This window comes from Trichosurus vulpecula, chromosome 3 (assembly GCF_011100635.1).
Source record: "Trichosurus vulpecula isolate mTriVul1 chromosome 3, mTriVul1.pri, whole genome shotgun sequence".
NCBI lineage: Eukaryota > Metazoa > Chordata > Mammalia > Diprotodontia > Phalangeridae > Trichosurus > Trichosurus vulpecula.
Window position 1 is genome coordinate 81,745,364 of NC_050575.1, and position 27,864 is coordinate 81,773,227.

Below are 27,864 nucleotides of genomic sequence, written 5' to 3' on the forward strand. Positions count from 1 at the left end.
GCTATCATTGGAGAAGCCTCCCCGCTTCTGTGGAACTCTCATGTAGGAGAAAAATCAGACCTCTAGGAAGTCCAGACTCACTACAGTGGAGCTTGGGAATTAAGCCTTCCTCATGCTTGTCTTTCTCCTGGCCTATGATTCTCACAAGATCAAAGGGTCAAAGATCTAGAGATGAATGGGACTTTGGATGACATTTCCTATACATTCCTATATATTATAATTTTACAGATAAGGAAACTGAGGGAGGTTGAGTGATTTGTTGAATGTCACACAGATGGTAAGCATCAGAGATAGCTCTGAAATTCCATATGGATGTGGAAATTCTTTGGTCATATGACTCTATATTCAGTATCTGAAGGAGAGAGTAGAATAGCAACACCAGGACCAGGGAAAAACCCTTCTCTTCACATGATCAAACCTTATCACCTCATATTACTTCTTTTTTTGCTTCTCCTCTATGAAGAAAAAAAAATGAGTAATGAGTTAGAAGGTCTGGGTAAGAATCCTAGTTTTGGATCTTGCTGTGTGACCTTGGGCAAGTCACATCCCCTCCTTGAGTATCAGTTCCCTCTTCTGAAAAGTGAGTGAACAGGACTAGATGATCTCTACGGTCTCTTCCCTTCCTGCTCTAACACACTGTGATCCCACTGGAATCATCTTACCATCTGATTTATCCAACAATCAAGCAGCCTACAAACTGGCAGACCCCAGAACCACATTTTTTCCCCAAACCTAACATTATTTCATATACATGCCTATACCACAGAGGAAAAACGATATGCAGCAGACACCTTTAAATGCAACATATATTATTCTGGGAATAGCTTTTAGGTCCTCACCCAGCCAGACCATTGTTTTTCAGAAGGGCTCCATCCAATGCCGAGATTACACAAACCAACAGCATTCACCTCTAACCTGATATCGGCCCCAGGCACCGGATGTTGCTGATATTGAGAAGCAGAGATGAGACAGCTAGGAAACCAGATGTGGCCCAGCCGAAGAATGGCTTTCCAAGTTTCAGAAGCAGAACTCTAATTGGGTTTTAATTAAATCACCCATCTTTTCAATAGGGGAGCTTTTAGGGCAAAGTAAAACGAAGAGTTATAATCTGCCAAACTTAATATCTGTCACTTGCTCTTCTTTTTCTCCTAGTGTCTCTTAGAAGCCAGATAATTTCAGACACAGAGCTTCCTATGCCATGAGAACAGTGTTGTCCAGTATCTTCTTCTACTCTCTCATTAAGGAATGCCTTAGTTTCAGGGGCACTGAAGTCACCCGAGGACTCCTTCTCTTATCTTTTTGTTGTCAAGGTGTCCCTCTTTTCCTCTATTTCCTTCTTTCTTTCTTCTCATCTGCTATAATATCTGCGATGTGCAAACTGTGTTTATTTCCAGAGGGCTTTTTCAACAGGGGGTATAAAGTCTTGTTTATCAGAAGCCCAATAAACATTAATCAATCAATTGAGGAGGCTAGTTAGGTTTTTAGGTAGCCTTGTTTCCTTGTTACATAGAGGCCCCCCTCACCCCACAGGGTCATTCTGAACCTGCTCAGAACCCCAAACTTCCTTTGGGTGGAATATTCAGCCTTCTAGTCTCCTGCAACTCAAACTTTTTACTGATCAGGAGCTAGGTATGGACAGTCTCCTCCATTTCCCCTTCTCTTGGTCCTTTAGTCTCACCCCTTATAATATGACTGCTCATTATCACCTCTACCAGAAAGGAGAGGCAGACAGAAAAAGGGAAAATTCAAATCTGATTGGCCAGAGCCGGTCTGTTCTGTTTCCTTTTTTAGCAATTATAATGTAAAAGTTAGTCTGAGGAGGGAACTGAAAGGGAGACTGGGATTTATTTCTCAGACTTGGCTTCTCCCTGTTTCCCTCCCAACTCCACCCCCTCAGATAATTGGGAATTGGTGGCACCTGATTTTTCTTACATAGGAAAGAAGCACAGACTTTGAGAGTCTGGAGCCACTGACCATTAGCGCAACACCTACCTAAAAGGAATCCTCATTCTAACATGCTGGGCACATGATCACTCAGCTTCTGCTTGTAGGCCTTCCTTAAAGATAATATCCTCCCTGAGTCTCCTCTTCTCTAGGTTTAAATGTCCCAAATCTTTTTAAATGATCCTCATATGATAATGGACTCAAGGTCCTTGCCATCCCATTTACCTTCCTCTCTGGATGCTTTCCAGCTTATCTGTTCAGTCATTTTTTTCAGTCATGTCCAACTCTTTGTGACTTGCCTTGAAGTCTGTGTGTGTGTGTGTGTGTGTGTGTGTGTGTGTGTGTTACATTTATATTATGCTGCCTTTCAGGGTGATAAGAACAAAGGCAAAAACTCTTTCAGGAGTGAGACTTATCTCCAAAAATCTGAGGTTACTTCCTATAGAGCACCTGGCCTGGAGTCAGGAAGACTTGAGTTCAAATCCAGCCTGAGACACTTACTAGTCATGTGATCCTGGGCAAGTCACTTAACCCTGTTTGCCTCAGTTTCCTTATCTGTAAAATGAGCTGGAGAAGGAAATGGCAAACCACTCCAGTATCTGTGCCAAAAAAACCTCAAATGAGGTCATGGAGAGTCGGAGACGACTGAAATGACTGAATAACAACATTTCCTATAGGGAATTCCAAAACATGAGGATCTGGCCCGATAGTAAAATAATATATTCTTGCTTGTTCCTATTTACCTTGTCTTCCAGGGTAGTGGCATTCCTTGGGACTAGCTAAATTCGTCTCTCTCTTCTCTTATTGCAGGGAGGCTGCTACTTAATTGACTCCAGGTCCCCACTAACTTATGTCTCTACTTTCCATCTTGGGCCAAGCTGGTGTCAGCACCATCAGAGATAGAGAGATTACATTTGGCAGATGGCATCCTGTCCTTCTCCTCATCTTCTCCCCACATATTCCAATCTTAACCTCTGGGCTGGAGTGTCCAAGAGCAATTTAGATTAGAACACTTAATTAGATCAGTCCAGGCTTGACAGGAGGGAGGTGTGAGTAGGTGGAAGGATGCTGGTGTCAGCCATCAGCTCTTCAGGCCCCCAGAAAAGGATGGGTTTGTCTGAGGTAGCAGCCAGGGGCCTAGAGAAGGAGGTTTTTCATCCTAGGACTCTGATAAGCTTAGGAAAGAGCTCAGGGGGTAGGGTTGGCAGGGAGGGGCTTGTGAGATTTGGCTCCAGAATGAGAGAGGGTGTAATTAATGTGGCCAGAATTTTGGTCGCAAATACTCATGGTCTGGGTGCTAGAGCTTCATAGTGTAAGCAAACTGCAGCAAAATTCTCATACTACATCAAGTCCTGGGGGAACACACTCTAGGTTCCCCTAGTATGTTAGGTTAAGAAAATCTTTATGTTTCCACTTGGGACACAGTACCAAAACGTCCAACGCAGATGACAAAAACAATGCCCATGAAGCAAGACAAAGCTGCTCGAAGTTTGCATGTTTCTAGTTACCAGGGAAGTTCCTTCCTCCAGTGACTAGTTCATGAACACTCAAAGAAAGCTAATCTCAAGAGGAAACTCTTAGGAAGGAGGAGGAGAAAGAGGATGAGGGTGGGGGATGTGAAGGAGTTGGGGAAGAGAGCTTTTCTTGATGACACAGATTGCTAGAGTTGTCCACATCCAATCTTAGCACCTCATGCTATCAATCTCTCACCACTGGGAGCACAATCTATCATGGTGATTTTTCCAGTAGAAAAAAGACATAAATGATAGTAATTTTTATCCACACACTTGTCTAGCGATTCAGTCAATAAGAGCTATTTTTCTTCCAGCCCTGATGGGCTGAGAGACTTCCCTGTGCACTGTTGTCCCTTTAGGGGGTGCTCCAAGACCAGCTGAGCTGGCTCCAGAGCAGTGCAGGACAAGGCAAAAACTAGAGATCTAGGCCAAAGGCTTTCAAAGCAAGTCTCCTCCTCTTCCCATATACCTGATCAATAACCTAACACCTGTCTAGGCTTGGGTGGGGGGCAGGGAATCCAGTAGAGTGGGAAATGAACAACCGCACGGAAGGTGAGATTACCGAGTATAATTTGTAGCCTGGCTTGGGATATCAAACAATTTGATTTTAATTTCTGCTCTTTGGGGAGCACACTTTTCCTTTTAAAAGCAAGCCACAAGGACATTAAAACATATGCATACAGATGCTACCCTTTCCCTGGTTCCCAACTAGACTGAGATACCCTACAGATTATGTTTTCCTTTACTTCCCCATCTGTTCCCCGACCCCCTCCATCCCACTCCTCACCCCAGCCCAGTTTTGTGTGTGTGTGTGTGTTTTCTTTTAAATCCATAAGGTAATTGGTTTTCTGGAGGGCTAACCAAATTTCTCCAATTTAATTTGCAAAGATGCTCCGTGAGGATCCATTACAGCACATACTGTCCTGCAGATTGGATTAGCAGCCTCTCTGGGGCTGCTGATTTCTGAATTGAGAAGCGTGGCCCTGGCCAGTATAACCCGATTACCTGAGCAGCGGAACTTCTTGCTTTTGATTTGGCTGATGCGCTTGTTGGCGAGGCGCCTTGGGCTGCTACAGCGGGCCCCGCTCGTCTCGATTGGGTTATCCTGGAGGTAGTCAGCCAGCCACTTCAAGTGGCAGTCGCACACAAATGGGTTTTGGGCTAAATGTCTGAGAGAGAGACAGGGCGGTTAATTAGGAATGACCCCGTGACGCCACGCCCCATTGCTCTCCCCCCTCGTGCTAGAGTAATAAAATTCCAGGGTCCCGCCATGGGAGGGGGCAGGGATATATGAAGGTGGGGGCCTGCTTTCAGCTGTGACTTATGGAGGGGGCACTAGGAGGCCTGTTACATAGAAATGGAAAACATGGGAAGTTCAGGTAGTTACTTTTCAGGTGCTCATCCTCTAGTTTTCTCACCCATACAAGAAATCCCTTATATACTCTCCAGCTTTGCATGGCTCCTGTGTCAGAATGCATTTCTTACCCTGTCCCAAATCTATGGAATTCTCTATAACCAAGCCAGGCTTTAGCTCTCAGGGCCTGCATCTGGTTGCTGCGAGAACATGTATCACACAAAACAATCTCAGAAGGCTTCTGTATTATTAATAATTCAATTAGTAGTCAACAAACATTTATGAAGCAACTACTGTGTGCTAGGCACTGTGCTAAACTCACATTTAAACACTGCTGTAGGGTCTGCAGAGCACTTTAAATACATTATTTTATATGTTGCTCATGACAGCTTTCTACAGTAGGTATAGTTGTTATATCCATTTCACATATAAGGCCTAGAAAGGTTAAATTCAGGACTAAAGACCTTCAGCAAGAAACAAATCCAGGTCTTCCCGACTCCAGGTCTAGCATTCACTATGTTACACACACTCTCTAGACTTAAAAGCCATGGCTGAAAACCAGGCTGGGACATGTGTAGGAAATCTAGCCCCAGGGCTTGGGTCTTTAAATAGGGGGCCAGGATTTGTTCACAGCTCTTAATAGTTCACTTCAAAACATTAAGATGTCTCTCTAGTCCTTGGAATGAATGGTTAAGAGGTGTTGGAGACTAAGAGTGAGAGCTGACCAGCTGAAGGCTTATCTGCTAAGAGAGCATGTTAATCCCATGTCTTGGTGGCTTTGGTGACTGGGTTGTGTGGTGCTCATGGTCATCTGAGTGTCTGCTGTAGGTTCCCACATGCTTGTAACTATTCCCAGACCCACACTGCCAGGGCTCATGTACTCACAGTGTCTGGATGGACTGAAGAGGAGCAAAAAGACCTTTGCTGATGGTTTGCAGCTTATTGTCATACAGGGAGAGCAGGTGGAGGTTATGCAGATCTTGGAATGTGTTTACCCGTAGACAGTTGATCTTGTTGGCATTGAGAAGCCTGGAAGCAGAGGAGGGGTTTATGAACTACTCCTTGCAATTGCCAGAAGAAGAAGGCTAAGCTTTGGTGGGCAGAAATGCTGCAATTACTCTTTATTATAAGGACTTTGGGCTTCTGCTGCTCTTAAGGGAAAAGCTATACCTGATGAGGCCATCCATAAAACCTTCCAATCAAGCCATCAACAGGCATTCAGTAAGTGGCTTCTGTGTGCTAGGTACTTGCAACACAAAGAAAAGAATGAAACCACACACACACACACACATACACATACACACACAAACATGCCAAATAACACAAAAAACAGTCACAGGTGTATATAGCCTAATATACCAGTGCTTATAATAATAATAGCTAATATCTATCCACCCATCTATCAGTCCATCTATTTATCTATCTATCTTCTTGTATGTCCATCCATCCATCCATCCATACAAACATCTAATCTATCCATCTATCTATCTAATCTATCTTCTTGTCTGTCTATCCATCTATCCATCATCCATTTAACCTATCCATCCATCCATCCATCCGTCTGTCCATTTGTCCGTCTGTCTGTCTGTCTGTCTATCTTCCTGTCTGTCCATCCATCCATCCATCCATCCATCCATCCATCTAATCTATCCATCTATCTATCCACCCACCCATCTATTTATCTAATCTATCTTCTTGTCTATCCATCCATCCATCAATCTATCCATCCATCCATCTATCCATCCATATATCTAATCTATCCATCCATCCATCCATCCATCCATCTATCTATCCACCATCTATATAATCTATCTTCTTGTCTATCTATCCATCCATCCATCCATCATTCTATGTTTTACAAAGTGCTTTATAAGTATTAACTTGTTTGATTCTCATAACAACCCTGTGGAGTAGATGTTATTACTAGCAACGTTTTATAGAAAGAGGAAGCTAAGGTTGGTCAAAGCTAAGTAACTCGTCCATGGTCACACAGCTAAGTAAATGTCTGAAGCAGGAATTGAACTCGGGTCTTTCTGACTCCAAGTTTAATGCTCTATCTTGCTATTCCACACTGGGAATGATTCCTATTTCCCCACAAATATACAAGCAATAAATCATATACATCCACACATTCAACAGCGTCCAGTTTGGGAATTCAGGGATCCAGGAATTCCAAAAAGAAAAGTCACTTGACACCTTCATTTATAGGATTCTAGACCTGGAAGGAAATTCTGTGGCTAGCTCCTTATTTTAGCTATGAGAAAACTGAAGCCCATGGATATTAAATGACTTGCTCCAAAAGTTACATGTATAATGTCAGCAGCAGGATTTGAACCCAAGTCCTATAGTTAGTGTTTGTTCTGTTGTCCCATGTTACCTCTCTACACATTGACAGGGAATGGTTTTTGAAAGAATATTCCCTTTTGGGAAGACCAGTCCAACCAGACTTTCTGGATCATAGATCCTAAGGCCTTCTTGGAGTCTTGCCTCTTGGCTGAGGGTTTGGTTCACAGATAGGGTAGGTGTTGTAAATATCTGAGTGGCAAGCTTGGAGTCCATTCTAGGAGGGACATTATATCATGGTTCTTTGGTCTAAAATTATTTTCTTAATGACTTTACCTGGGACTGATTGTTTTACTTTGGATAACAGCGATAAGAAGAACTTATAAACAAAACAAAACAAAAACATTTCCTCCAGAGGGACAGTTGTTTAAAGGTTTAGCTTGTCTGACTCTGATGTGAATGGCTATTTAACCCCTTGGTAAGTGGCCAGACAACCCATAGACTGGTGACCATAGGCTGTAACTAGAAACTTCTAAACTAAGATCCATCCGTATTCAAAGGAGCATGGGAGATATGAAGTTGACAGAGCTGACACACCTGCTTTCAAGGGCCAATCACTCTGTCTGAGTCATTCACTGAAATAGAATTTCAGTCTCCATCTGACTTAGGGTGCAGTCTTCTAATTGGTATCCCTGATTCCAATTTCTCCTCTCTCCACTCTATCCTCTACAAAGCTAGCAAAATAATCTTCCCATACACAAGCCCTGCCTTGTCTACTGAAAAACCTATTCTCTTTAGGATAAAACATAAGCTTCCAAGCTGAGCATTTGGGGCCATCTACAAACTGGCTCTGACGGACCTTTCCGGGTCTATTTTACATGACTCCCCTTCACACATTCTACTTTAGAGCCAAGCTGGCTCACTTGCTGTTGTCCAAATAGTCCATCTTCCACATACATGTATTCTGAAAGCTGTCTCCCATGCACTTGGTCCTCAACTGCTCACTTCTGAATCGATATCTTCCCTTATGGCTCAGCAAAGGTGCCACCTTTTTCAGTAAGCCTTTCCTGACAAGCAACTTCCCTGTCTCATTGTTACTGATCTGGTCTCCTCTCAAATCATCTCATACTTATTTGTGTACAAGTTGTGTCTTAGTCTTACCCCATCAGGATGTAAACTCCTTGAGGGTGGGACCTTTTTTTTTGTTTGTTTCTTCCTAGCACATAGCACAGTGCCTTGCACATAGTAGATATATAATATTTATTAATTTAACTGAGTGTACAGGTGAGGAAACTGACTCACCATGTATTCTCCAGGTATATAAGCCAGCATAGCGAATGATACATAAAACTACCCATGACTTGGCTAATGGACAAAATCCCAAGGTGCTCATTTTGTTTTACCCTGCAGCGAACAATTGTTTATGTGTGTTATAGTGCTTTTATAATTTTCTGAGTCCTCATGTACATTATCTAATTTAATTCTCATAACAACCATACTCGGGCATGCAGGGCTGATATCAACTTTTACAGATAAGATAATTGACTCTCAAAGAGGTTAAATAACTTGCTCAAGGTTACACAGGAAATTAAGTGACTAAGTTAGAACTTGAATGCAGACCTCTTGACTCTATTAGTTACGGCTCTGCAATGATACAGCATTAGAGTTTTATAACATAGATTATCCTGTTACATTATTATGGCATCCATTAGCTTCTCTGTACTGTAGACTTTGGAGATTTTCCACTAAATCTATACCTGTCTCCCTGTTCATACTGTTCTCAGCTTTTTTTCCTCCTAAGGGCATTCTATGCCAGTCACCACCAAACCCTCCCCTCTTCTTAAATTTCCTATTACTCTCAAGGACACCACCAACATTCCAGGCACCAAAGGCTCAAAACCTTGGTGTCGTCCTCAACTCAAACTCAAATCTTGTTTTTCATCTTTGCATCCTGGCTCATAGTGTCCCTTTTTATCCATTCACACAACCACCTCTCATCATCTCTTGCCTGGGCTACCTAATTGGTCTCCCTGTCTCAAGTCTCTCCCCACTCCAATCCATCCTCCATTCAGCTTCCAAAATGATTTCTCCAGAGCACATGTCTGACCATACTCAATAAATTTCAGTTGATTAGTGAACTCCAAATATAAAATCCTCTGTTTGGCATTTAATGTCCTCCACAATCTACCCTTTACATATCTTTCCAGTCTTCTCACATTTTACTCCCCTCCATGTCCATTATCCATCATAGATAATCCAGTTGCATTGGCCTTATGGCTTCTCACACACTACAATACATCTCTTGACTGTTCATTTGCACTGGCTGTACATGTCTGGAATGCTGTTCCTCTTTACCTATGACTCCTAGTTTCCCTGGTTTTCTTCAAGACTCAGTTTAAATCTCGCTTTCTATAGGAGCCCTTTCTTGCCCTCTCACCCTGACTTCCAGCTCTTGTTTCCCTTTGAGATTATCTTCCCTATTCTCTTTTTCTCTCTGTCTCTGTCTTTTGCTGTCTTTCTCTCTCCTTCCTCCCTTCCCATATAGATATAGATATCTATATATCTTACATGCACAGTTATTTGCATATTTTCTTCTCAATTAGAATGTGATCTCTATGACTGCGAGAACCAACCACGTTTTTGCCTTTCTTTGTATTCCTGGTGCTTTGTACAATGGCTGGCACATATTAAATGTTTTATAAATTGTTGCTATTTTATCCTATAAACTTTGGCCAAAGGCACCAACTATTTGAGCAAGAACACTTTTCAGATCCAAGAACAACCTTCTCAAGTAGAGAACCAGTCAGAAGAAACTGGAGGATGGGAGGACTCAGGAATAACTTTGATTCACTGGTTGAGAACATTAACAAAAATTCTTAAAAAACAAAAAAAAGATAGCACCTTCAGGGGAAAAAAATGTATTATACAAACAAATTGTTAAAAAACTGACTTGTCTAGCACATCTGGAGAAATTAGTCTGGTTTTCTAAGTAGAGCTGGAACCATTTGGTGAGGAATTTGGCGTTCTGGGGAAAGTTAGTCCTTGGTCAGGATCTAGGGCAGGAAGTACTATTCTGTTCTATGCTTGGCCAGTGCTGTCTCCTTCACCACCTTTGTTTCTTCTGGGCTGCTTTGAGGGTTCAGCTGCAATCTTTTCATTTCAGACTCATGGATCAATAGTAAAACCCATAGGATGGGATGGTGACTGTGAAATGTCTCCCAGATGACAAGGCATCAAAAGCATGGAAGAATTAGCCTTAAAATGTGCAGTAAAACTAGTTTAGATCCCAAAAGCATGGAGCAAAAAGGGATGGAATATTCTTTCTTTTTCTTTCTTTCTTAGATTGTTCAGTTCTTTAAGGTAGCAAACATAGAAGCAGATTAAGATATAGAAAAGCCACTCAGTCTTAGGATATGCCAGTTTTAAAGTCTAGGGAAGGCCTAATACTTACCCAGCTACAACAAGGTCACAAAGTCTGTGCCTCCACCCTATCTCTTTTCTATGAGGGAGCCTTTACTTAGTCAGGCCAACTCAATTCTTCTGTTTAACAATCTATGAGTTTTCTGGGCTGGTGGTATGGAACTAGGATATGTAAAAAGAAATGCTTCTTAGCAAACCTGGAGCAAAGAGAATTAATCAACAGGGGAATCAGCAGGTTTCCAAATTGAGAGCATCAGATCTAGAAGGTGGTCCTTTTGTTTTACGCACAGCCCCTTTTCTACCTCTGCACTGGACTTTGCTGCCTACTCTGCTACGGCACCTCCTGGATCACCAAGACTCACCATGTGCTCTGCCTCCTTACCCTAAGGACAATCAGGTCTCTCTAGCTATTCTGTAGCCTAATCTTCTTCCTATGTTATTTCCCTCTATTAGAATGTGATCTCTTTAAGAATTAGGGACTGTTTCTCTCTTTTATATTTATATACTCAGAACTGAGCACATCACAAGCACTTAAATGCTTTTTATTCACCCATTCTGTGGACTGCTGGAACACACACTTTCAGGTCGTGGCTACTAAAGCACTTTTTTTTAAGGACTGGTCCTTCCTACTTTGAAGAGTCTCATTGAACAACTAGTGAATAAAATATCCATTCTCTGTTCGTCTTCCTACAGAGATCACTCAATATTTGCCCCCGGAGAGTGGCTACTTTTTGCAAGCCTGGTGATCCATTCGGGCAGGTATACCTGAAGTCTAGGCTAGCCCTGATGCAGTGTGGGAAATGATGAAACAGCAAGCAAGAGGTGATGAACTCGTGGGCTGGCAATGAAGAACCAGCAAGCAGGCAGCACCATTCAAGAAAGCAGCCTGCTTACTGCCGAGAATGCTGAGATCAAGGGAAGAAAATAACCCCAAACTGGTACACCCAAAGCCTGAATATTCTGCAAAATGATGATGACTTCCTAACTGAATTACATGAAACAAGTAGTATAAAGAATGAAGAATAGGGGGCAGCTAGGTGGTGCAGTGAGTAGAGCACTGGCCCTGGAGTTGGGAGGACCTGAGTTCAAATTTGACCTCAGACACTTGACACACTTACTAGCTGTGTGACCTTGGGCAAGTCACTTAACCCCAATTGCCCTGCCTTCCCCCCTCCAAAAAAAAAGAATGAAGAACAGGCAAGCATACTACTCTGAATTCCCTAAATATAATAGGCAATAATTATCTTTGAGAATGCATAGAGTTTATCAGTATGAGTCTCCTTATTTTGCTCCCTTTAAACTCCATTCCCAGCCCCAAGCATGCTCTCCTTCTACCCTAAACAATACAATCAAAATGCAATGAAGTCAGAAAAGCAGAACCGCTTAATCAGGATGCGAAAGGGCACCCTTACAAACTGAGATAATTTTATAGGCTGCTTGGGCAATTCTTGGATTCAGAAATCATACCTTGTATACTTATAAGGTGAATTTAGAACAGTTATGTACAGGGAAGCCCAACATCCAGGGATCTGTGAATGCCTGCCTGATTGTTCCTATTACACTTGAAAAGCTGAGGCCCTGGGCCCCCAGGTCACAGGAGATTGCAGGTTAACCTGCTACTGGACAGGGTTGGTGGTAGTATAGAACTATCCTGAGTACCAGGAGTGACTTAGTTATGCCAGAGTAAAGCTCAGTGGGATTGCCTGTGGGTCAGATCTTAGAGGAGAGAAGACCTGGCGAGGACCACCAGGAGGCAGCTGCTCTGCTCTCTGGGCTTCCCAGGGATGGAATGAATCCCTAAAGCTGGCATCCCTAGCAGGCTACATTGTCTGCTCCCTGAGGGATAATGGGCGAATTGATTTTAGGCTAAGAGCTGGGCAGGAGGGAAAGTGGTATTGGCAGAAGTTTTTGAGAGGTCATTTATTCTCCCCTTCCTCAGCCCCACCTTGAGGCAGTATTAATTTGTGATCATTGGATATAGGATCTTCTGTTCTTAAAGACATTCACAGAGAGAGAGAATCAACTCCTTATTGTTTAGTCATCGCCCTGAAACTCAGTCACAGGGGAACATATGAACAGCCATGTTAAGTTTTTCTTAGAAGAGGAAGGGAGCCAAAAGTAGAAGGAGGGATGGAGGCTGAGGGCGGCTCAGGTATAATGGAAATGCCTCCCACTTAGTCCTCTTTGTTAGGAATCTCTGATTGTCATATAATACAGAAAGGAAGATGAAGAATTTGGTACTATATGTCCATTCAAACCAAGTTACTGATTACTATGTGATCAAAAACATGAACTACTCTCCTGTCAGAGTAAATTAAGAGAAGAGGCATGTTAGAGAGTGGGAATAAAATTATGTCATCTTCTAAATGCATTTCCCATGATGCAGTATGCCTCCCTCCTTTCCTTGGAGTACTTTTGACTTCCACATGTGCTATACGTCAAGAGGCATTAACACTCAAGGGCACTGACTAAAAAAATATTGTGATGAACCAGAGAATTAAGATCCAATTCTTAGCATGACTTGTTGCTTTTGAGAAAAGTGAGGCAGGATGTGGAAGATGCTTAACAGAATGAAACCGGGAGCTCGAAAATATTCATCCACAGTATAAGCTCTGGCACCCTTCCAGTTGGGTTGGGGGTTGCCCTGAGAGTTAGAAGTTTCTGGCAGCCTCAGTCTCTCCATGCATACTTGCCATCATGGCTCCTAAAGGCCTCCTAACATCTTGCATTCTCATTCTGTTCTATATCCAAGTAAGATGGAGGCATCATTATCTCCAGCTCATGGTGTGGAAGATAAGGCCCATGCTGAGGTGTGAAAGATTACTTATCTATCTCCCTGACTCCCTAAGCAGACCAATGAAGCAAAAGATAACCTAGAATATTCCTGGCCAAAAACATGAGCAGGTCCAAGACCCACAGCTCCATCTGCACCTGCTGGTCCTGGCAACGTGTCCTTGGCAGTGACCCAGCCTGAGGGGCAGTGGAGAAACTTAAATCCAGGTCCCCATGGCAGCCAATTCATCAGCGGTTACACTAGGCCATTGCTGCAGGGTTTAGAAAACACAAACATCTGGAGCAAGGCTTAACACGTACAGGTTGTACTAAAATCACTTTGGCAACTGCAGTCATTCACATGTTGGATTAGTGGCTCTGAGCTATCATTCTGGACTATATTAATATTCTCCCCACCTGCCCGTTGATCGGTGGTAAGACGGCAGCATTGCTCCTATACACGTACAACATTTATCTGAAATGCAGTAAACACATTCCAGCCTCCTGAGTTCAAGGTCTAATCAGAAAGCTGATGTCTGGAGAGCTCAGTCCCTTTCAGAGTAATAATTCAGTTCTAGGAAATGTTATTCTAGTAACAGAAAGCTCAGGGCTCCTTACTTCACTAAAACCTCCTTCTTTCCCTAGAAGCCATGCCTCTGTTTCTAAAATACTACCAGGGACTTAGGTAAGTTGCAGAAGAAAGCTGACGTTGCCTGGAATCCAGCAAGGCCCTTCCCTCAACAGTAATCATTCAAGATCCAATCACTGGATTGGAAGCATTGGAAATACTCCTAATTAAAAGAAACCTTCTCACTGGTCTTCTGCGGCAGCAGGTGCAGAGAGAAGGGACATCTAATTTATGTGCATGCTGAATACCCCTATTGTCTGGACTAGCAGAAAAGGCGCAGTACGGGCACAGTGGGTATTCTAAAGGGCATGTGCCAATACTTGCTTCAGGCCCATACAGGAGAACTCAGAGTCACCCTTGCCTTGGCTTAACACCAAGTCCTGGGTAAACTGGGTACCTTTCCTCACTGGGAATGACCTTGCTTTCCTCATATCTCTTAGAGCCACACAGGACACCTGAGGCAGAGATCAGCATTATGTTCCCCTGAGGGAGACTAGAGGAAGCAAGAGAGGATTATTGCTGTTTCAGCTCCAATCAATATTATGGGATAGTTATCAAAGAATTATCCTGACAACTTATGTAAGCAAATCAAGAACACGATGCATGCCTGAGTGGCAAATATGGGTTTACTAAATAGAAATGCTCTATGTTAGGCGATCTCCAAATGGCAATGGCAAGGATGATGATGATGATGACGACGACGATGATGATGATGATAATAGCTAGCATTTATATAGCACTTGAAGGTTTGCAAAGCATTTTATATAAGTTATCTTATTTGCTCCTCACAACAGCTTTGAGAACTAGGTGCTATTATCTTCCCCATCCTACAGGGGATGAAATTGAGGCTGGCAGAGATTAAATGACTTGCCCAGGTTCACACAGCTAGGAGGGATCTGATGTGGGATTTGATTGACTTCAGATCTTCCTGACTTCAGGTCCGACATGTTAGCTGCCACATCATTTAGCTACAGGGCAGGCTAAGGCTTAAAAGACCAACAGCGCCTACCACTGATGAAACAGAAGTAGATGTATTTAGAGTGAGGCTGAAGGAGTGCAACCCTTTTAGTTTAGTTGACAAGCATTTATTAAGTCTGTAATATGACAAAATGCTAAGTGACCCCCATGGTGGGAAGGGTCCTTTTAGGCATTCAGATGGATGTATAATCACAGAGCATACTATATATGTATATACATACGCACACACATATACACATATATACATATACACATGTGTATACACACATATACACTCATGTCTATATACCTATACATAGACTATACATACTTACACATACATACATATACATGTACATATATGGATACAGGAAAAAGAATTACAGATTTTTGAATCACAGGGTTCAAATCTTTGCTCTGCTACTTACTACCTCTATGATATTGGCCTGGTCACTTTATCTCTAGGGATTGCGGTCCCAAGGTAAAACAAGGGAGTTAGATTACATGACCTCTAATATCCTTTCCAACTCTAGGGCTATGGTCCTACACTTTATCATAGAAAAATTCCAAACAGATAGCCAAAGAGAACCCACAGATTCATTTACCATTACCTCTGGCAGAGCAGCTGATGACTGCCGGAGGCAGAGTCGTGGGCACACTGGGATGCCCTGAGGGTTTCAACGAACTTAGATGAAATGAAAACCACAAGTGCATCAAAGCTGTCCTGAACACCAAGAAGACAGCCTTCCCCTTCACACTGGTACCAGAAGGGCCTTGAGCAGAAGAAGGATGGATGCTTAGTACAGTGACAGCTCTTGAAAATTCTTTGTGAAATCTTAGGAAACCAGAGAATTTCCAAATTCCTGCTAAGAGGCTCCATGACTTGGATATTAAGAGAAGAAATGCCTTTGCCTAACTATTTAAACAGGCTCTGGCTCTCCCTCATTTCTGCCCCTAGCACATACTCAAGGTGGTTACTTTCTTTTTTGGTGGCTGGATACTTTTCAAGTCACTCAGAGATGAGTAAACCATTAAATAATCAATTACTGCATCCTGTAGCATTTCCAGTTATGTCTGCCTCTATGAAGGCTTTCCACAGAGATAATAATAAGAGTAATGCCATGATCAGCAAGTGGGCTGCCAGGTATCTTTCCATAAGGAAATATTATGGAAAATGAATTTATAAGGCAATAAAGAAATCTAATCATTCTGCCCTGGATGTTTTCAGATAGGAGAGAAATTTGGACCTGGGGGCAGAGCTAGAAGCAAGAGAAAGAAGGTATAAATAAGCAAGGTAAAGTTCGATGGAAGGAAAAACACCCTAACAATTATAAAAGTTTATAAGAATGGAATGAGATATCTCAGGAGTGGTGAGGGACGATACCTTGGACTGGAGGTCTGCAAGCCAAGGCTACATGACCACTTGTTGGATGTGTTGTAGTGAGGGTTCTTTTCAGATGTGAGTTAGACTAGATGGCTAATGGCAACCCTTCCAACTTGGAGATTCTATGAGTTGGTGTGAGGATGCCCAGGGACAAAAGCCAGAACCACAAAACCACAAAGACTCTAGGGTAGCTTGCTTTCATACAGGGATAAGGGTAGAAAACTACATTCAGGAATGAAAAGAATGATTAACAAACACCCAACTCGTTATTGATTTTGTGGGGTTTAAGCCATGGGGGAATCCTGGTTCCATGTATCTTCAACTGTGTTTTGCAGACTGGGTTGCAATGAGACTCAAAGAGGAGTTGCCAATATTATCTGTCAAACTTGCAGAGAGAAGACAAGCAGGAAGAAGTTACGTTTTTGCAAAATCTGCCTTGATTGGCATATTTCTTGGCAAACTCCAATATCCTTCAATGGTCTTGTCTGCCTTCCAAGAAAACTGAAGGACAGGTGGACTAGGTTGCTTTAATTTATTCCAGTTCCAAGATGGCGAAACATTAGCTTAAAGCCTCCTGGAATGGCTGTAAAATACAATGTGGCTAACGCTCACGTGAAAACTTCCACCTCAAATTAATGCCCTCTCCACTTGAGTGAGTTTCCTATGTATGCCATGCAATCAATGAGAATTGAACGAATGCTATTTATTCCCCCCTGGAGCTGTTACAACAGTGCTAGCAGCTGCCTGTCAGTAGAGGAAATTACAGCCCCATTGACACGGTGACCGATTTTCCTGGTTTAATGATGAATTGAACTCTGAGAAGAGAGCCCTAGTCAGGCACCTGCTTCAAGGGCAGTTGTGACCTGATCTCACTCGTGGTTTTCTGTGTATACAGCCATTAACACCATAGACTTCCTTCCTTTGGGTTCAGGCAAATAGCAGTGTGTTAGTAATCAGTGATAATGATAGATAATGCAACTGGAATATTATGAAACTCCTCAGTTACATCTCTCTGTTTCATACATAGGGAAGGATCAGAGGTGAATTAACCCATGAAACTGGAAGCATATGTCTGGTAGGCCTTTCCCTATCTGAGGAGAGACTTTAGTCTAGCAGCCTTTTCCTGGGAGATACAGAAGATCTCACTTTTGTGGAAGAGACCTTCTCACCATATTTCTTCTCTACTGCTAACTGCCATCCTCAATTCTTAACACTTTATTTCAAGAATCTAAAAAGCTAGAAAGTCTTTAGAGCAGTAGTTCTCAAGTCTTTTGGTCTCTGGACCCATTTATACTCTTAAAAATTATAAAGGACCCCAAAGAATTTATTAGTTATGTGGGTTATATCTATTGATATTTGCCATATTTGAAATTAAGATTTCTTAGTATTATTATGAAAATAATTTTGACCTTGTAAACCCCATGAAAGGGTCTCAGGGACCCCTAGCAGTTTCCACACCACAGTTTGAGAATTGCTGCTATAGAGGAAGGCAACCAGAATGGTGAGAAACCAACTTATTTGAAGAATAGTTGGAGAAGCTGGTAATGAGAAGGAAAAGGGGGAAACATGTTACCTGTCTTTAAATGCCTGTTATATGGAAGAGGGAGGACCAAAGGATGGAAGTTACAAAGAATCAGACCACTCCATACGAAAAGGAAAAAAAAATACCTGGAGCTGTCCAACATTAGAATAGGCTGCCTCATGAGGGTCTGCCTGTAACTAGAAGGGTTTAAACAGAGGCTAGATAATTATTTACCAAAGGAAGCTGTGGAAAGGGTTCTTAAACTCTATAATTTAGTTGGACTAGATCAAGAGTCCTTAGCCTTTTTTGTGTCATGGATCCCTTTGGCAGTCTGGTGAAGCCTATGGATCCCTTCTCAGAATAATGTTTTAAATTGCATAAAATAAAATATGTAAGATTACCAAGGCAATCAGTGACATTGAAGTAAAGATATAGACTTTTTTTCTATCCAATTTCAAGTACCCCAAGAAATTTATCCATGGATTCTTTGAACAGATTGAATTTTTCAAGAACCATTCAACTCCATGATTGAAAATTCTGAGAAAGGACTTTAAGATTTGTCCTGCTTGAAGAAATACAATGGAAACTGCCATTCCATGAAGGACAGTGAGTCATGGGCTCAGGGGCCATCTTCTAGGAGTGCCAGGGCCCATTATGATACATCATGCATCTTTAGACGGTTCAGCCAAACAACAAATATGAACTATTCTACTTTAAGTGGGTGAAATGAGATAATGTAAGAAAAGTACTTCATACACTTTAAAGTATTTTATAAATGTCAGTAGATGTGATTACATCATCACCATCACCATCATTATCACCACCACCACCATCATCATCACCAGTGTTGGACATTAGCCCAATATAACATGACAAAAAAAATCATCCAGAAAAGATAGTCCCTGATGAATCCTATGGAACTACTGAAATGGCCTGAAAAAATAGAGAGATTGGGATAAGCAAACACAATAGCACCACCTTCAAAATGACCAGCCTTTGTACTTCTGTGCCCTAAAAGATTTAGCTACAGTCAGCATTGCCCCACAGGCCACTAGGAAAAGTTTCAGAGCTGTCTTGTTCTGGCATAGTGAGAAAAAAAGAATCAACCCTACCAAAGGGTTGCCCGTCAAAGTGGAAGAAATTTCCCAGACTACCAGGGTATTCTAATCAAGAGTCTTCTTATCAGTGTGTCTCCAGTCTAACAAGGAGAAATCCAATCTACAGCTTACTGAATACTAAATTGGATCTAATCAGGACCTGCTTCCGAACTGTTCAGCAGCAGGCCAAAAAACCCCAACAACGCCCTCCCGCCCCAACCAGTGACTGCTACTTGAGTGTCAGGAGTTCTCTTCTTATGGGAAAAAGGAGAAAATTCAAGTTGTATCAAGCCCTGGTCAGATTTTAACCTGAGCCTGAGCTATTCAATTTTACCTTCTCCAAATGACAATATTAAGCATGAATTACCTAATGATAAATGGAATGACCCCAAATGTCTACCCACCTTACAGTCAAATGATCCACAATGATCTCTTAGTTAATACTCTTTTTTACTTTTCTATGCCCTTTCCTCTCTAATCTTCCCACTCTCACACTTTCATATTTGAAATTGACACCCACACCAACATACAGGGTTACCTAGTCCTCAAATCCACCATGAGACAGGATAATACAGCCACTCTTCTTCTAAGGGATTGATAGCCATGGTTAACTAGCCTTATGTTAGCGGTTCTATCTTACAGCTAATTTTTTGCTACAAGCAAAATTCACCATCTGCCATTCACCCAACTTCACACAGAGTCTCTGCCTGTCATTCTAACCAACAGCTGTAAAGGCTCCATGGGGCTGAGCCCATAGCACATTGAGGGGGAGGGGAATGGCAAAGTAAAGATGAGCAGGACTTGAATTTTTTCTCTCTTCTTTTATTTCCTACTCAGAAATAGACCTGACAGATGTGGCATCAAATCAGGCTACGAGAAAGCTTTGTGGGAGTCCAATTTCCAACATAAAATTTTCTTGGGGCTATTCCTGGAACTCTCTCTAGGTTTTTATGATCTACCCCCTGGAGTGGAAGATGGACACAGCAAGGAAAGTTGTGAAAAGTAGAGGGGAAAGTTTCATATCATCTTTCCCATGGAGTTTTTCCCAGGAAGCTTTTAAATGACCAATCCCTTGAATTTAATTGTTTGATTCTCCATTCCCCAATCTTTCCCTTTGCCTTGTCTTGTCCCCTCAAAGCTAACTCTTTAAAAAAAACATCCTTTGGACCTTGGCTCAGGTTTCTTGCCTGGAAATTTCATTATTTCTGATGTCAGCAGCAATCCTTCATTTAGCTTTCTTATCTATGCATGTTACAATTATTGGTTGCTGGGTCTGAGCTGGCCCACCACTTCACCTCTAGGAGAGACATAACTTTGTAGGTAGTACATAAAACTTAAAACCATCTGCATTAAAGTGTACATATTTTTGAACACTTCTTGTTTATGGAACCAGCGTAGGTCTGCAGCATAAGAAACTTTGGACAACAGGACCCTAATTTGATTGGTGGCTGTGAGATAGTAATGCAACATCTGATATTTCATATTCTCATCTGTAAAAGAGGCATAATAAGACCAAAGAACTGTCCCAGGGGTGCTGTTAGGGAAAGTGATGATCACACATCTATCTGTAGGTATTAACTGTGTGTGTTTGCAGATTTGTATCCCTATTTTCAGAGGGAAACTGACCCCTGGGGCTGGGACTGACTAGTCATCCTTAAATATGACTTTGTGTATATGTATCTGTGTGCATGTGGGCAGGCAGGCACACATGTGTGCATCATCCATTACAACAAATATTGCAAACATTTATTAAATACCTATTGTATGTAGAACATTTTGCTAAGTTTAGGTAACATACAGTCTTTTTCCCTCAGGGAGCTTATAGTGTAGAACGGGTTGAGCCACCAACTTGGCCAGCTGTGATGTGACAACTATATAAAGGGAGGTGTAACTAGCTGGAAGGATTGGGGAAGACTTCTTTGAAGAGGTGGCATTTGAACTGGGCTTTAAAGGGATGGGTAGGAATGCAAGAGGCAACATTTTTAAGTGTTTACTCAGGTCTGAGTAAAGTCTCAGAGGCCTGAACGGGCAATGAGTTATCCAGTGTGACTAGAAAGCAGCATATATACATTCATGTTTTCCCTCCAACACATATTGGCTGTGTATCCCCAAATAAGTCACTTGACCTCTTCTATGCAATTTCATAAGATTATTGCAGAATAATTAGAGATCTGCATCAGTTCATCACAGATTCTATTCCTGTCTCATGCATTTACTAGTCATGCAAATTTGTGCAAATCACCTAACCAGTGTCTGCCTCAGTTTCCTCACCTGTAAAATGGAGAAAATAATAGCACTTGTCTCCCAGGGTTGTTGTGAAGACAAAATGAAATAATATATGTAAAGCACTTTGTGTACCCTAAAGCACTATATAAATTATTATTATTATTAATTTCCTCTCCAGGAGTTCCCTATACCAATAAAATCACAAGTCCAGCTTCTCTCCCCAAAGAAATATCTGGAAAGTTATGATGCCATTAGGTAATGGAGACCCTCAAATGCTAGGCAGAAAAAAAGAGTCTAAACTTTATTCAATAAATAGGGAGGCACAGAAGATTTTGAGGAGAGAAGCAACTTGTATAAGAATATGTTTGTGTGTGTGTGGTATGTAGTTTATATCTATGTTTACAGATATAGTTTATATCCATGGTGCCAAGTGTTTCATATGTATAATCATTTATAAATCAGGAGTCACTCTGAATAGATGATAAAACTCTTATAATACACCAAAATGCCAACTTTTCTTCTGTCTCTCCACATTAACTAGCTGAAAATCCTGATTACTGCCTTCAAACATCATTAGCTCCAATGACCAAGATAGATGCAAATAGAAGATACACGGCTGCAAAATCTCTCCAATGAATCTTCCTTTCAACACAGTGACTATTTTCCTCTCCAGCCACTTCTGACAGACTGATCCCCTTCACCTAGTGATCATTCTCCGCACCCCCCCACGAATGGTTCTGCATCTCCCCAGTTCTGTTCCCAAACGCATCCATCAAGGTACCAAAAGCTCTCAGAACAGTCTTAGTTTCCAATATAGAATGTGGCTTTAACTGTTTTCCGATTCCAAAACCTTTGGCATTATTACCATCAAGACATTTCCCTGTTTAAGAATAAGCATCTTTATTTTCCACCTTCAACCTGTATTTTTGGGGCTAACTGTGGGGTTCACAAACCTATTGAGGAGGATAAGGGTCACTTTGGCTTTTGGGGTATTTTGGACAGCCACCTGACTTTATCTTTTTGCCTCCTGGTTGTCTGGTATCCTTCCCAGAAAAGTACTAATGCCAGAGATGGAGGAATAGGCAACTATGCACCTTTGTTCTTTCAGGCACAAGTTTAGGTAAAGGGCCAAGAATTCTATTCCAAAATCAAAGTCTGAGTCTGCCAACTGTCTTGTTCCTAGAGTAACAACCAAGTGAGAAGGATAAGAGGTCATACTCACAGCAACTGCAGGGACACCAGTCCATCAAATAAGCCCTTGGCAATCTCGGTGATCTTGTTTCCATAGAGAACTCTGAGGGAGAGAGGGAGAGAGCATCAGTCACTATTGCCTTCATGGTTATCGTCCACACACCCTCTGGGATTCCTGCTTTGATTGAGCTTGTAATCCATGCCTGCCTTCTGAGGGCATTCTATTTCTTCATTGATCTGACTTTGCTCCAGCAGGACATATGGCTTTCACAGAGAGGCTAGGACACATAGCCAAGAACCTCGTGTCAGAATGAGCCTGTAACCCAGGAGCTGTTCATTAGCCAAATAGCCTTTCTTCTTTCTCTCTACTTTGAATATCATTCCTACCTTCCACCCAATCCAACAAGTCCAATAAATATTTATTAAGCTCCTATGATGTGCCAAGAATTGTACTACACACAGGGGTTATAATTAATGATAATAATAATAAAAGACAGTCCTTGCCCTCAATGAGTTTACCGTGTAAAAGTGTAAGACAACACACAAAAGGAGGCAGGAAAGGGTGGAGTGGAACAGGACACTAGGGGTACCCGGAGCAGGGGCATCTTGTTCCATGGAGTTGAAACCAGTTAGGGCAGCAGATGCAAAGTGGATTGACTTGAGGGTTGAGTTTCTGCCTTTTATAAAGGAAGGCACTGGGAAAAGTTTAGTGCTCTACCCTTCAGCCCTCCAAACAGAAGGGAGAGGAAGCTGAGGGAGGTAGAGTCAGTCACGGCATGTCCAGCAGCATGGTGGTAAGTTTAGTAGGAAAGGCATCTTATTCCATGGAATTGAAACCAAACAATGCATCAGATCAGAAGACAGAGGGGGATGCTTCAGGCTGTCTACACACCATGGGGTCATGGGCCCCCACCTTTGCACATTCCTGGTCTTCCTCCAAAAGAAAAATTAGAACTTTTCAGGGGATATTCCTAAGTTTCTTAGCATGAATCACACTTTGGACTCACGATGTATTGCCTAGAGCCTTAATCTTTCATGTCTTTTACATCATCATTGACTATTGATTATGTTGAACATAAGCTAAAGAAAGCTACTTTTAAAGATGCTTTTACATCCCAGGGATTCCTGGACCAAACCCATTCATTTCTATCTAGGTACCAGGATGGCTGCTGGGAAGAGAGGGGCACACATGCTCCTCACCACTGGGAAGTAGAGGCAGTTGATTTCGGGTCATCTCCAGTCTGCTCTTCCTGTGTCTAACCAGTGTTCTCATCTGTAAAATGAGGAGGTTGGACTAGTTGACCTCTAAGTTCCTGCTTAGGTCTAGCTTTAAATCTTAAGTTCTTATAAATTGCCCTTTCCTTAGTTGCGGGGATGAGAGTGCTCTGTGTGCTGTCTATTTCTCTCTCTCTCTCTCTCTCTCTCTCTCTCTCTCTCTCTCTCTCTCTCTCTCTCTCCCCCTCTCTCTCTCTTTCTCTCCCTTCCCTCCCCACCCCATCTCAGAAAAGGGGATGACAAATTCATTAACATTAAGATAGAAATGGATAGCAATAGTTTAATGTCCTACTTACCTTTTCTAGTGGACTTTATATTATTTTTTCCAGATAAAAATGTCTTTCCCCAAGGAATTGACGTATTTAAAAGTAAGACATCAATCAGTAAGTAGTAAGATATTTGTTGAGGAATAGGGGTCTTCTCTGTGCCCCTGACATCACAGCAAAGAGGTGATTATCTACTCTGACTTTGCTTAAGGTGGACCTTGTAAGATGGAATCCAATGATTCCTCTCCTCACCCCATTTCAATGTTTAATAGCCCCAAATGACCCTGGAGTCATTTAAAAATTATTTATAATAGAACAATCTTAGACATCAATATAACAAATTAAATTCCTTTGCACTCATCTGCTTTTAAATAAATTAACTTCAGCTTTTTAGTATCTCCCTCTAAGTCTCTATTAGGATTCATTGTTTGTCCATTCATTCTTTCCTCTTACATGGTTGCTTTAAGTGTGTTCTCCATTCTTCTGGATTTGTTTTTTTCCCCTGTTGCATTATTAAAGGTCTTTCAGACTTTTTTATATTCCTCATACTTGTTGGCCTTAATTGCATTCTATAATTCCATTATGTGAATGTGCCATAATTTATTCAATCATTCCTTTATTTGGGGGGAGGGTGTATTTAAGTTGTTTTCTTTTTTTTATAATTACAAAAAGTGCTGTTCTGAAATTTACTGACTAGGTAGCTGTTTGTTTTTTACAAAACCTTTGGGGTACGGTCCTAACAAATGGTATTATTGGATCAGAGTCCTTTCTTAAGAGTACAGTCATGCCCTTCTGACAGAAGGGCACAATAACATTCACTTAATAGTCTGCTCTCCCACATCTATGCCCCCCCCCCCATACCTGAGAACTCCTCTTTGGCTGCTGACCCTATACCCAGGAAGATACCTTCTGGAAACTCTCTACAGGCAGACCCAGATCTCCGTAGGAAAACCTGCCAAATCTAAGGGCAGGACCTAATTACCGGGGGAGGGATGAGGAAGATTATTCATGGCTCCTTTGTGACAATTCTCTTTTTCTCTGAGTCCAAGGACCTTCCTCTTTCCTTCTCTGGCCCAATCTGCTTTTAGGATAGCTTGCCAGCCAAACAAAGGGTTAACAGAGAGGATGTATAGGCTCACAGGATTCAGAGTTTGATAGGAACCTTAGAGATCATCTGGTCCAATGCGCTTATTTTACAGAGACCCAGAGAAGCAAGGTGATGTGCTTGCTGAAGGTCACATGGATGGTAAATGGGAGAGTCAGGATTTGAAGCCAGGTCCTCTAACTCCAGAGGCAAACACTCCTTCTGTAGGTACCATGTTGCCTCTCTTATACTCTCTCTTCCTGCCCCCACCTCCATTCCCCACAGGCTGCTCTTCAAAGAGAATCTGATCATAACATCCAATTCCCATAGAGACTGTGATCTCATTAGTCCTCTTTGAGCAAGGGGGAAAAACTGGTAAATAGAAATGATAAAACAAAACAGCCCATTTCCTGATGCTACCAGAAGCAAGAAGTAAGCAGTTCCATGCTTTTTGCTCAGCCTGTGGGTGTGTTTCATTAATGTTTCAACAAATTAATGACTAAATAAAAGTCAGCATGATGGCTCAGGCACACATTTGTAATTCATATTAATGTTCTGCTGCTCACCGTGCCAAATGAACTAATGTCACTGTCTGCCCAGTATTTCATGGCTGATGTCAAAGCTTCCAGGATAGCAATTGAGTAGTACTGCTTGGGGAGGAGAGGAGAGGATGAAAGTGAGAGGAGAGGGGTATGTCATTAGATTCTTTGCTCACAGCCTCCTCACCCCTGTTGGCCTCGAGCAGAAGTAAACATGTTGATTAGAAGGAAGGCTAACCTGCTCTCCAAGCCTGGCTGGACAAAACCCACAGCACCATGAAGCACATGGAAAGCTTGATTCACTGTGTGTGATGCCTGAATATTATGCGCCTGAATTTGGACCACTCTGATCTTTCTGTGGAAGGCCCTTGGCCTTCTGGACTCTAGACCAGAATCAGGTACTGCCTCTAACCTCTAGGAGTCTCTGTTGTGTTTAAGGTTCCGTGAATCACAAGATTGTAGGACTGAGCTGGAAGTGACTTTTGACACAGTGAAAAAGGGTATGGGCTCTTATCCTCATCTATAAAATCAGGGGTTGTCTAAATTACCTCTGAAGACCTTTCTAGCTCTAGATCTTTCGAGTTCAATTACTTCATTTTATAGCTGTGGAAACTGAGGCCCAGAGATGTTAAATGATTTAGCCAACATCACACCAACTTTAAGTAACACAGGTGGTATTTGAACTTTGCCTTCTGACTCCAAGTCCAATGTTCTTGTCACTACATTAAATTGTTTGCAGCCCAAAGGGGTCTGAGCGAGTCCTAGACCAATAAACATGGAATGGGCATCTAAAAACAATGTCTAAATGCACCTAACGCCTTATTGGTAGAAGAGCCAGATTATGAAATAGCTTTCCTTCTAATCCGGCATCTTGATGAGGTATAGCAGGCAGGTCACGTCATACTAACTGTCCCCAGATTGTTTCTGGATCCTGCCAGAGGAATGTGAAATAGAGAGAGCATAGAAGTAACTTGGCAGCTGGCAGACCTCTCCTTTTCCCTGTGATCCTTAATACAATAAGCAGATACTAATCTCACACACAATCCTGTCTCTGATATCCCAGACAGATGTTTCATCTGATAAACCAAAACTAATTTACTCGAGAAGCATCAGGCAGTGGCTGAATCAGAGGCCTCCCTGATCCTCTTCTCAGCCTATTCCCAATGGACTGAGGTCTTGGTGGGGAAAAAAAAAGATCTGTAATTTATTAACTATCCACTCACCTAATGACAAGGCAAAAGCTTTACATTGAGTGAGGGGATGGCATGCCTAATTCACAAGGGTTTGAATCTCGTCACTCAAAATGGAACATGGAGGCCACCAGCGATGAATAATGATGACAAGAAGACCTCTGACACCTGTGTTCTACTTTGTACCTGGAAAGTACTTTCAAGTACATGATCTCATTTGATCTTTATAATCCAATGGTGTTTCCACTACACCATATTGTTGCGAGAAGCTCTTGGCAGGTATGTCCTACCCACTGGGATGTATGATAATTCCAGAAATGGAGAAACACACACACACACACACACACACACACACACACGAAAATGATTTAAAAAAAGACTGCACATTCCCCCTTGTAGTTAGATCCTGAGAGAGTGCCTCAAACTAAGGGGTAATTAATAACTGAACATTCTTTTATATGGTTATATATAAAAATTCACTTTTGAATTAATGGTAAAAAAGAACAGGTTCAATAGTGAACATGGAGTCCAGTCATCTCCATACATTTTCTACCAGAGGTGGCAGTTTTACAGTTCATGGGATGGGAGGGGGTGAGAGTGGATGTTAGAGGAGGAGATATATTAGAATTAGAAGCAAATAGCTAGAAAATCTGCAGGGCATTTGATCAATAAAAAGAATGCATTTGGGTTGTACAAATATTCGCAGGATCAATTTCCCCCCCTAAGAAATATTTGTTTCTTTACAAAGTTGCCATGAGTGCGTAGGGGAACATAAAAGCCATGATAAACACCTTCTGAAAAATATGGAAACATCCCTTTCCCATTTCTCATTGCAACTGTATTCTCCACTTACAGCGAGGTGAGGGATTTTAAGCCCTGGAACGCATCTGGTGCAATGTCTGAGATCTGATTCTTGCTGATGTCTCTGAAAAACATTGATGAGATGAAATAAGAACTTAGGTCATAAAATCGTAGAATCATTCATAAAATAGTAAAGTCGTTCCTAAAAGCAAGGTATTTGAGACTAGCAGAACCCATAGAGCACATTTAGCCCTTAACTCGCAGCCAGAAAAATAAGCATTCAAGACAGAGCAGGGCCTAGAACCCAGATTTCTGTATTTCTAGCCCAGAACTCCTTATCACTCATCCCATAGCCACTTTTATCACATAATGATTCTCCGGATGACCCCCACCCCTCTCACTCTCTGCAAACTCTAT

The 27,864-nt window shown here is 41.9% G+C and overlaps 1 protein-coding gene across 1 annotated transcript in view; it reads right to left on the bottom strand.

Moving 5' to 3' along the window:
- The window catches only part of SLIT3 (slit guidance ligand 3), a 792,609-nt gene that overhangs the window by 115,781 nt on the left and 648,964 nt on the right, over positions 1 to 27,864 (bottom strand). Inside the window, exons 11-14 of the mRNA XM_036752562.1 lie at positions 27,500 to 27,571; positions 22,324 to 22,395; positions 5,698 to 5,841; positions 4,464 to 4,627 (exon numbers count right to left, since the gene is read on the bottom strand). Coding sequence (XP_036608457.1) covers positions 4,464 to 4,627; positions 5,698 to 5,841; positions 22,324 to 22,395; positions 27,500 to 27,571 — 452 coding nt within the window. The remainder of the gene's footprint in view (positions 1 to 4,463; positions 4,628 to 5,697; positions 5,842 to 22,323; positions 22,396 to 27,499; positions 27,572 to 27,864) is intronic.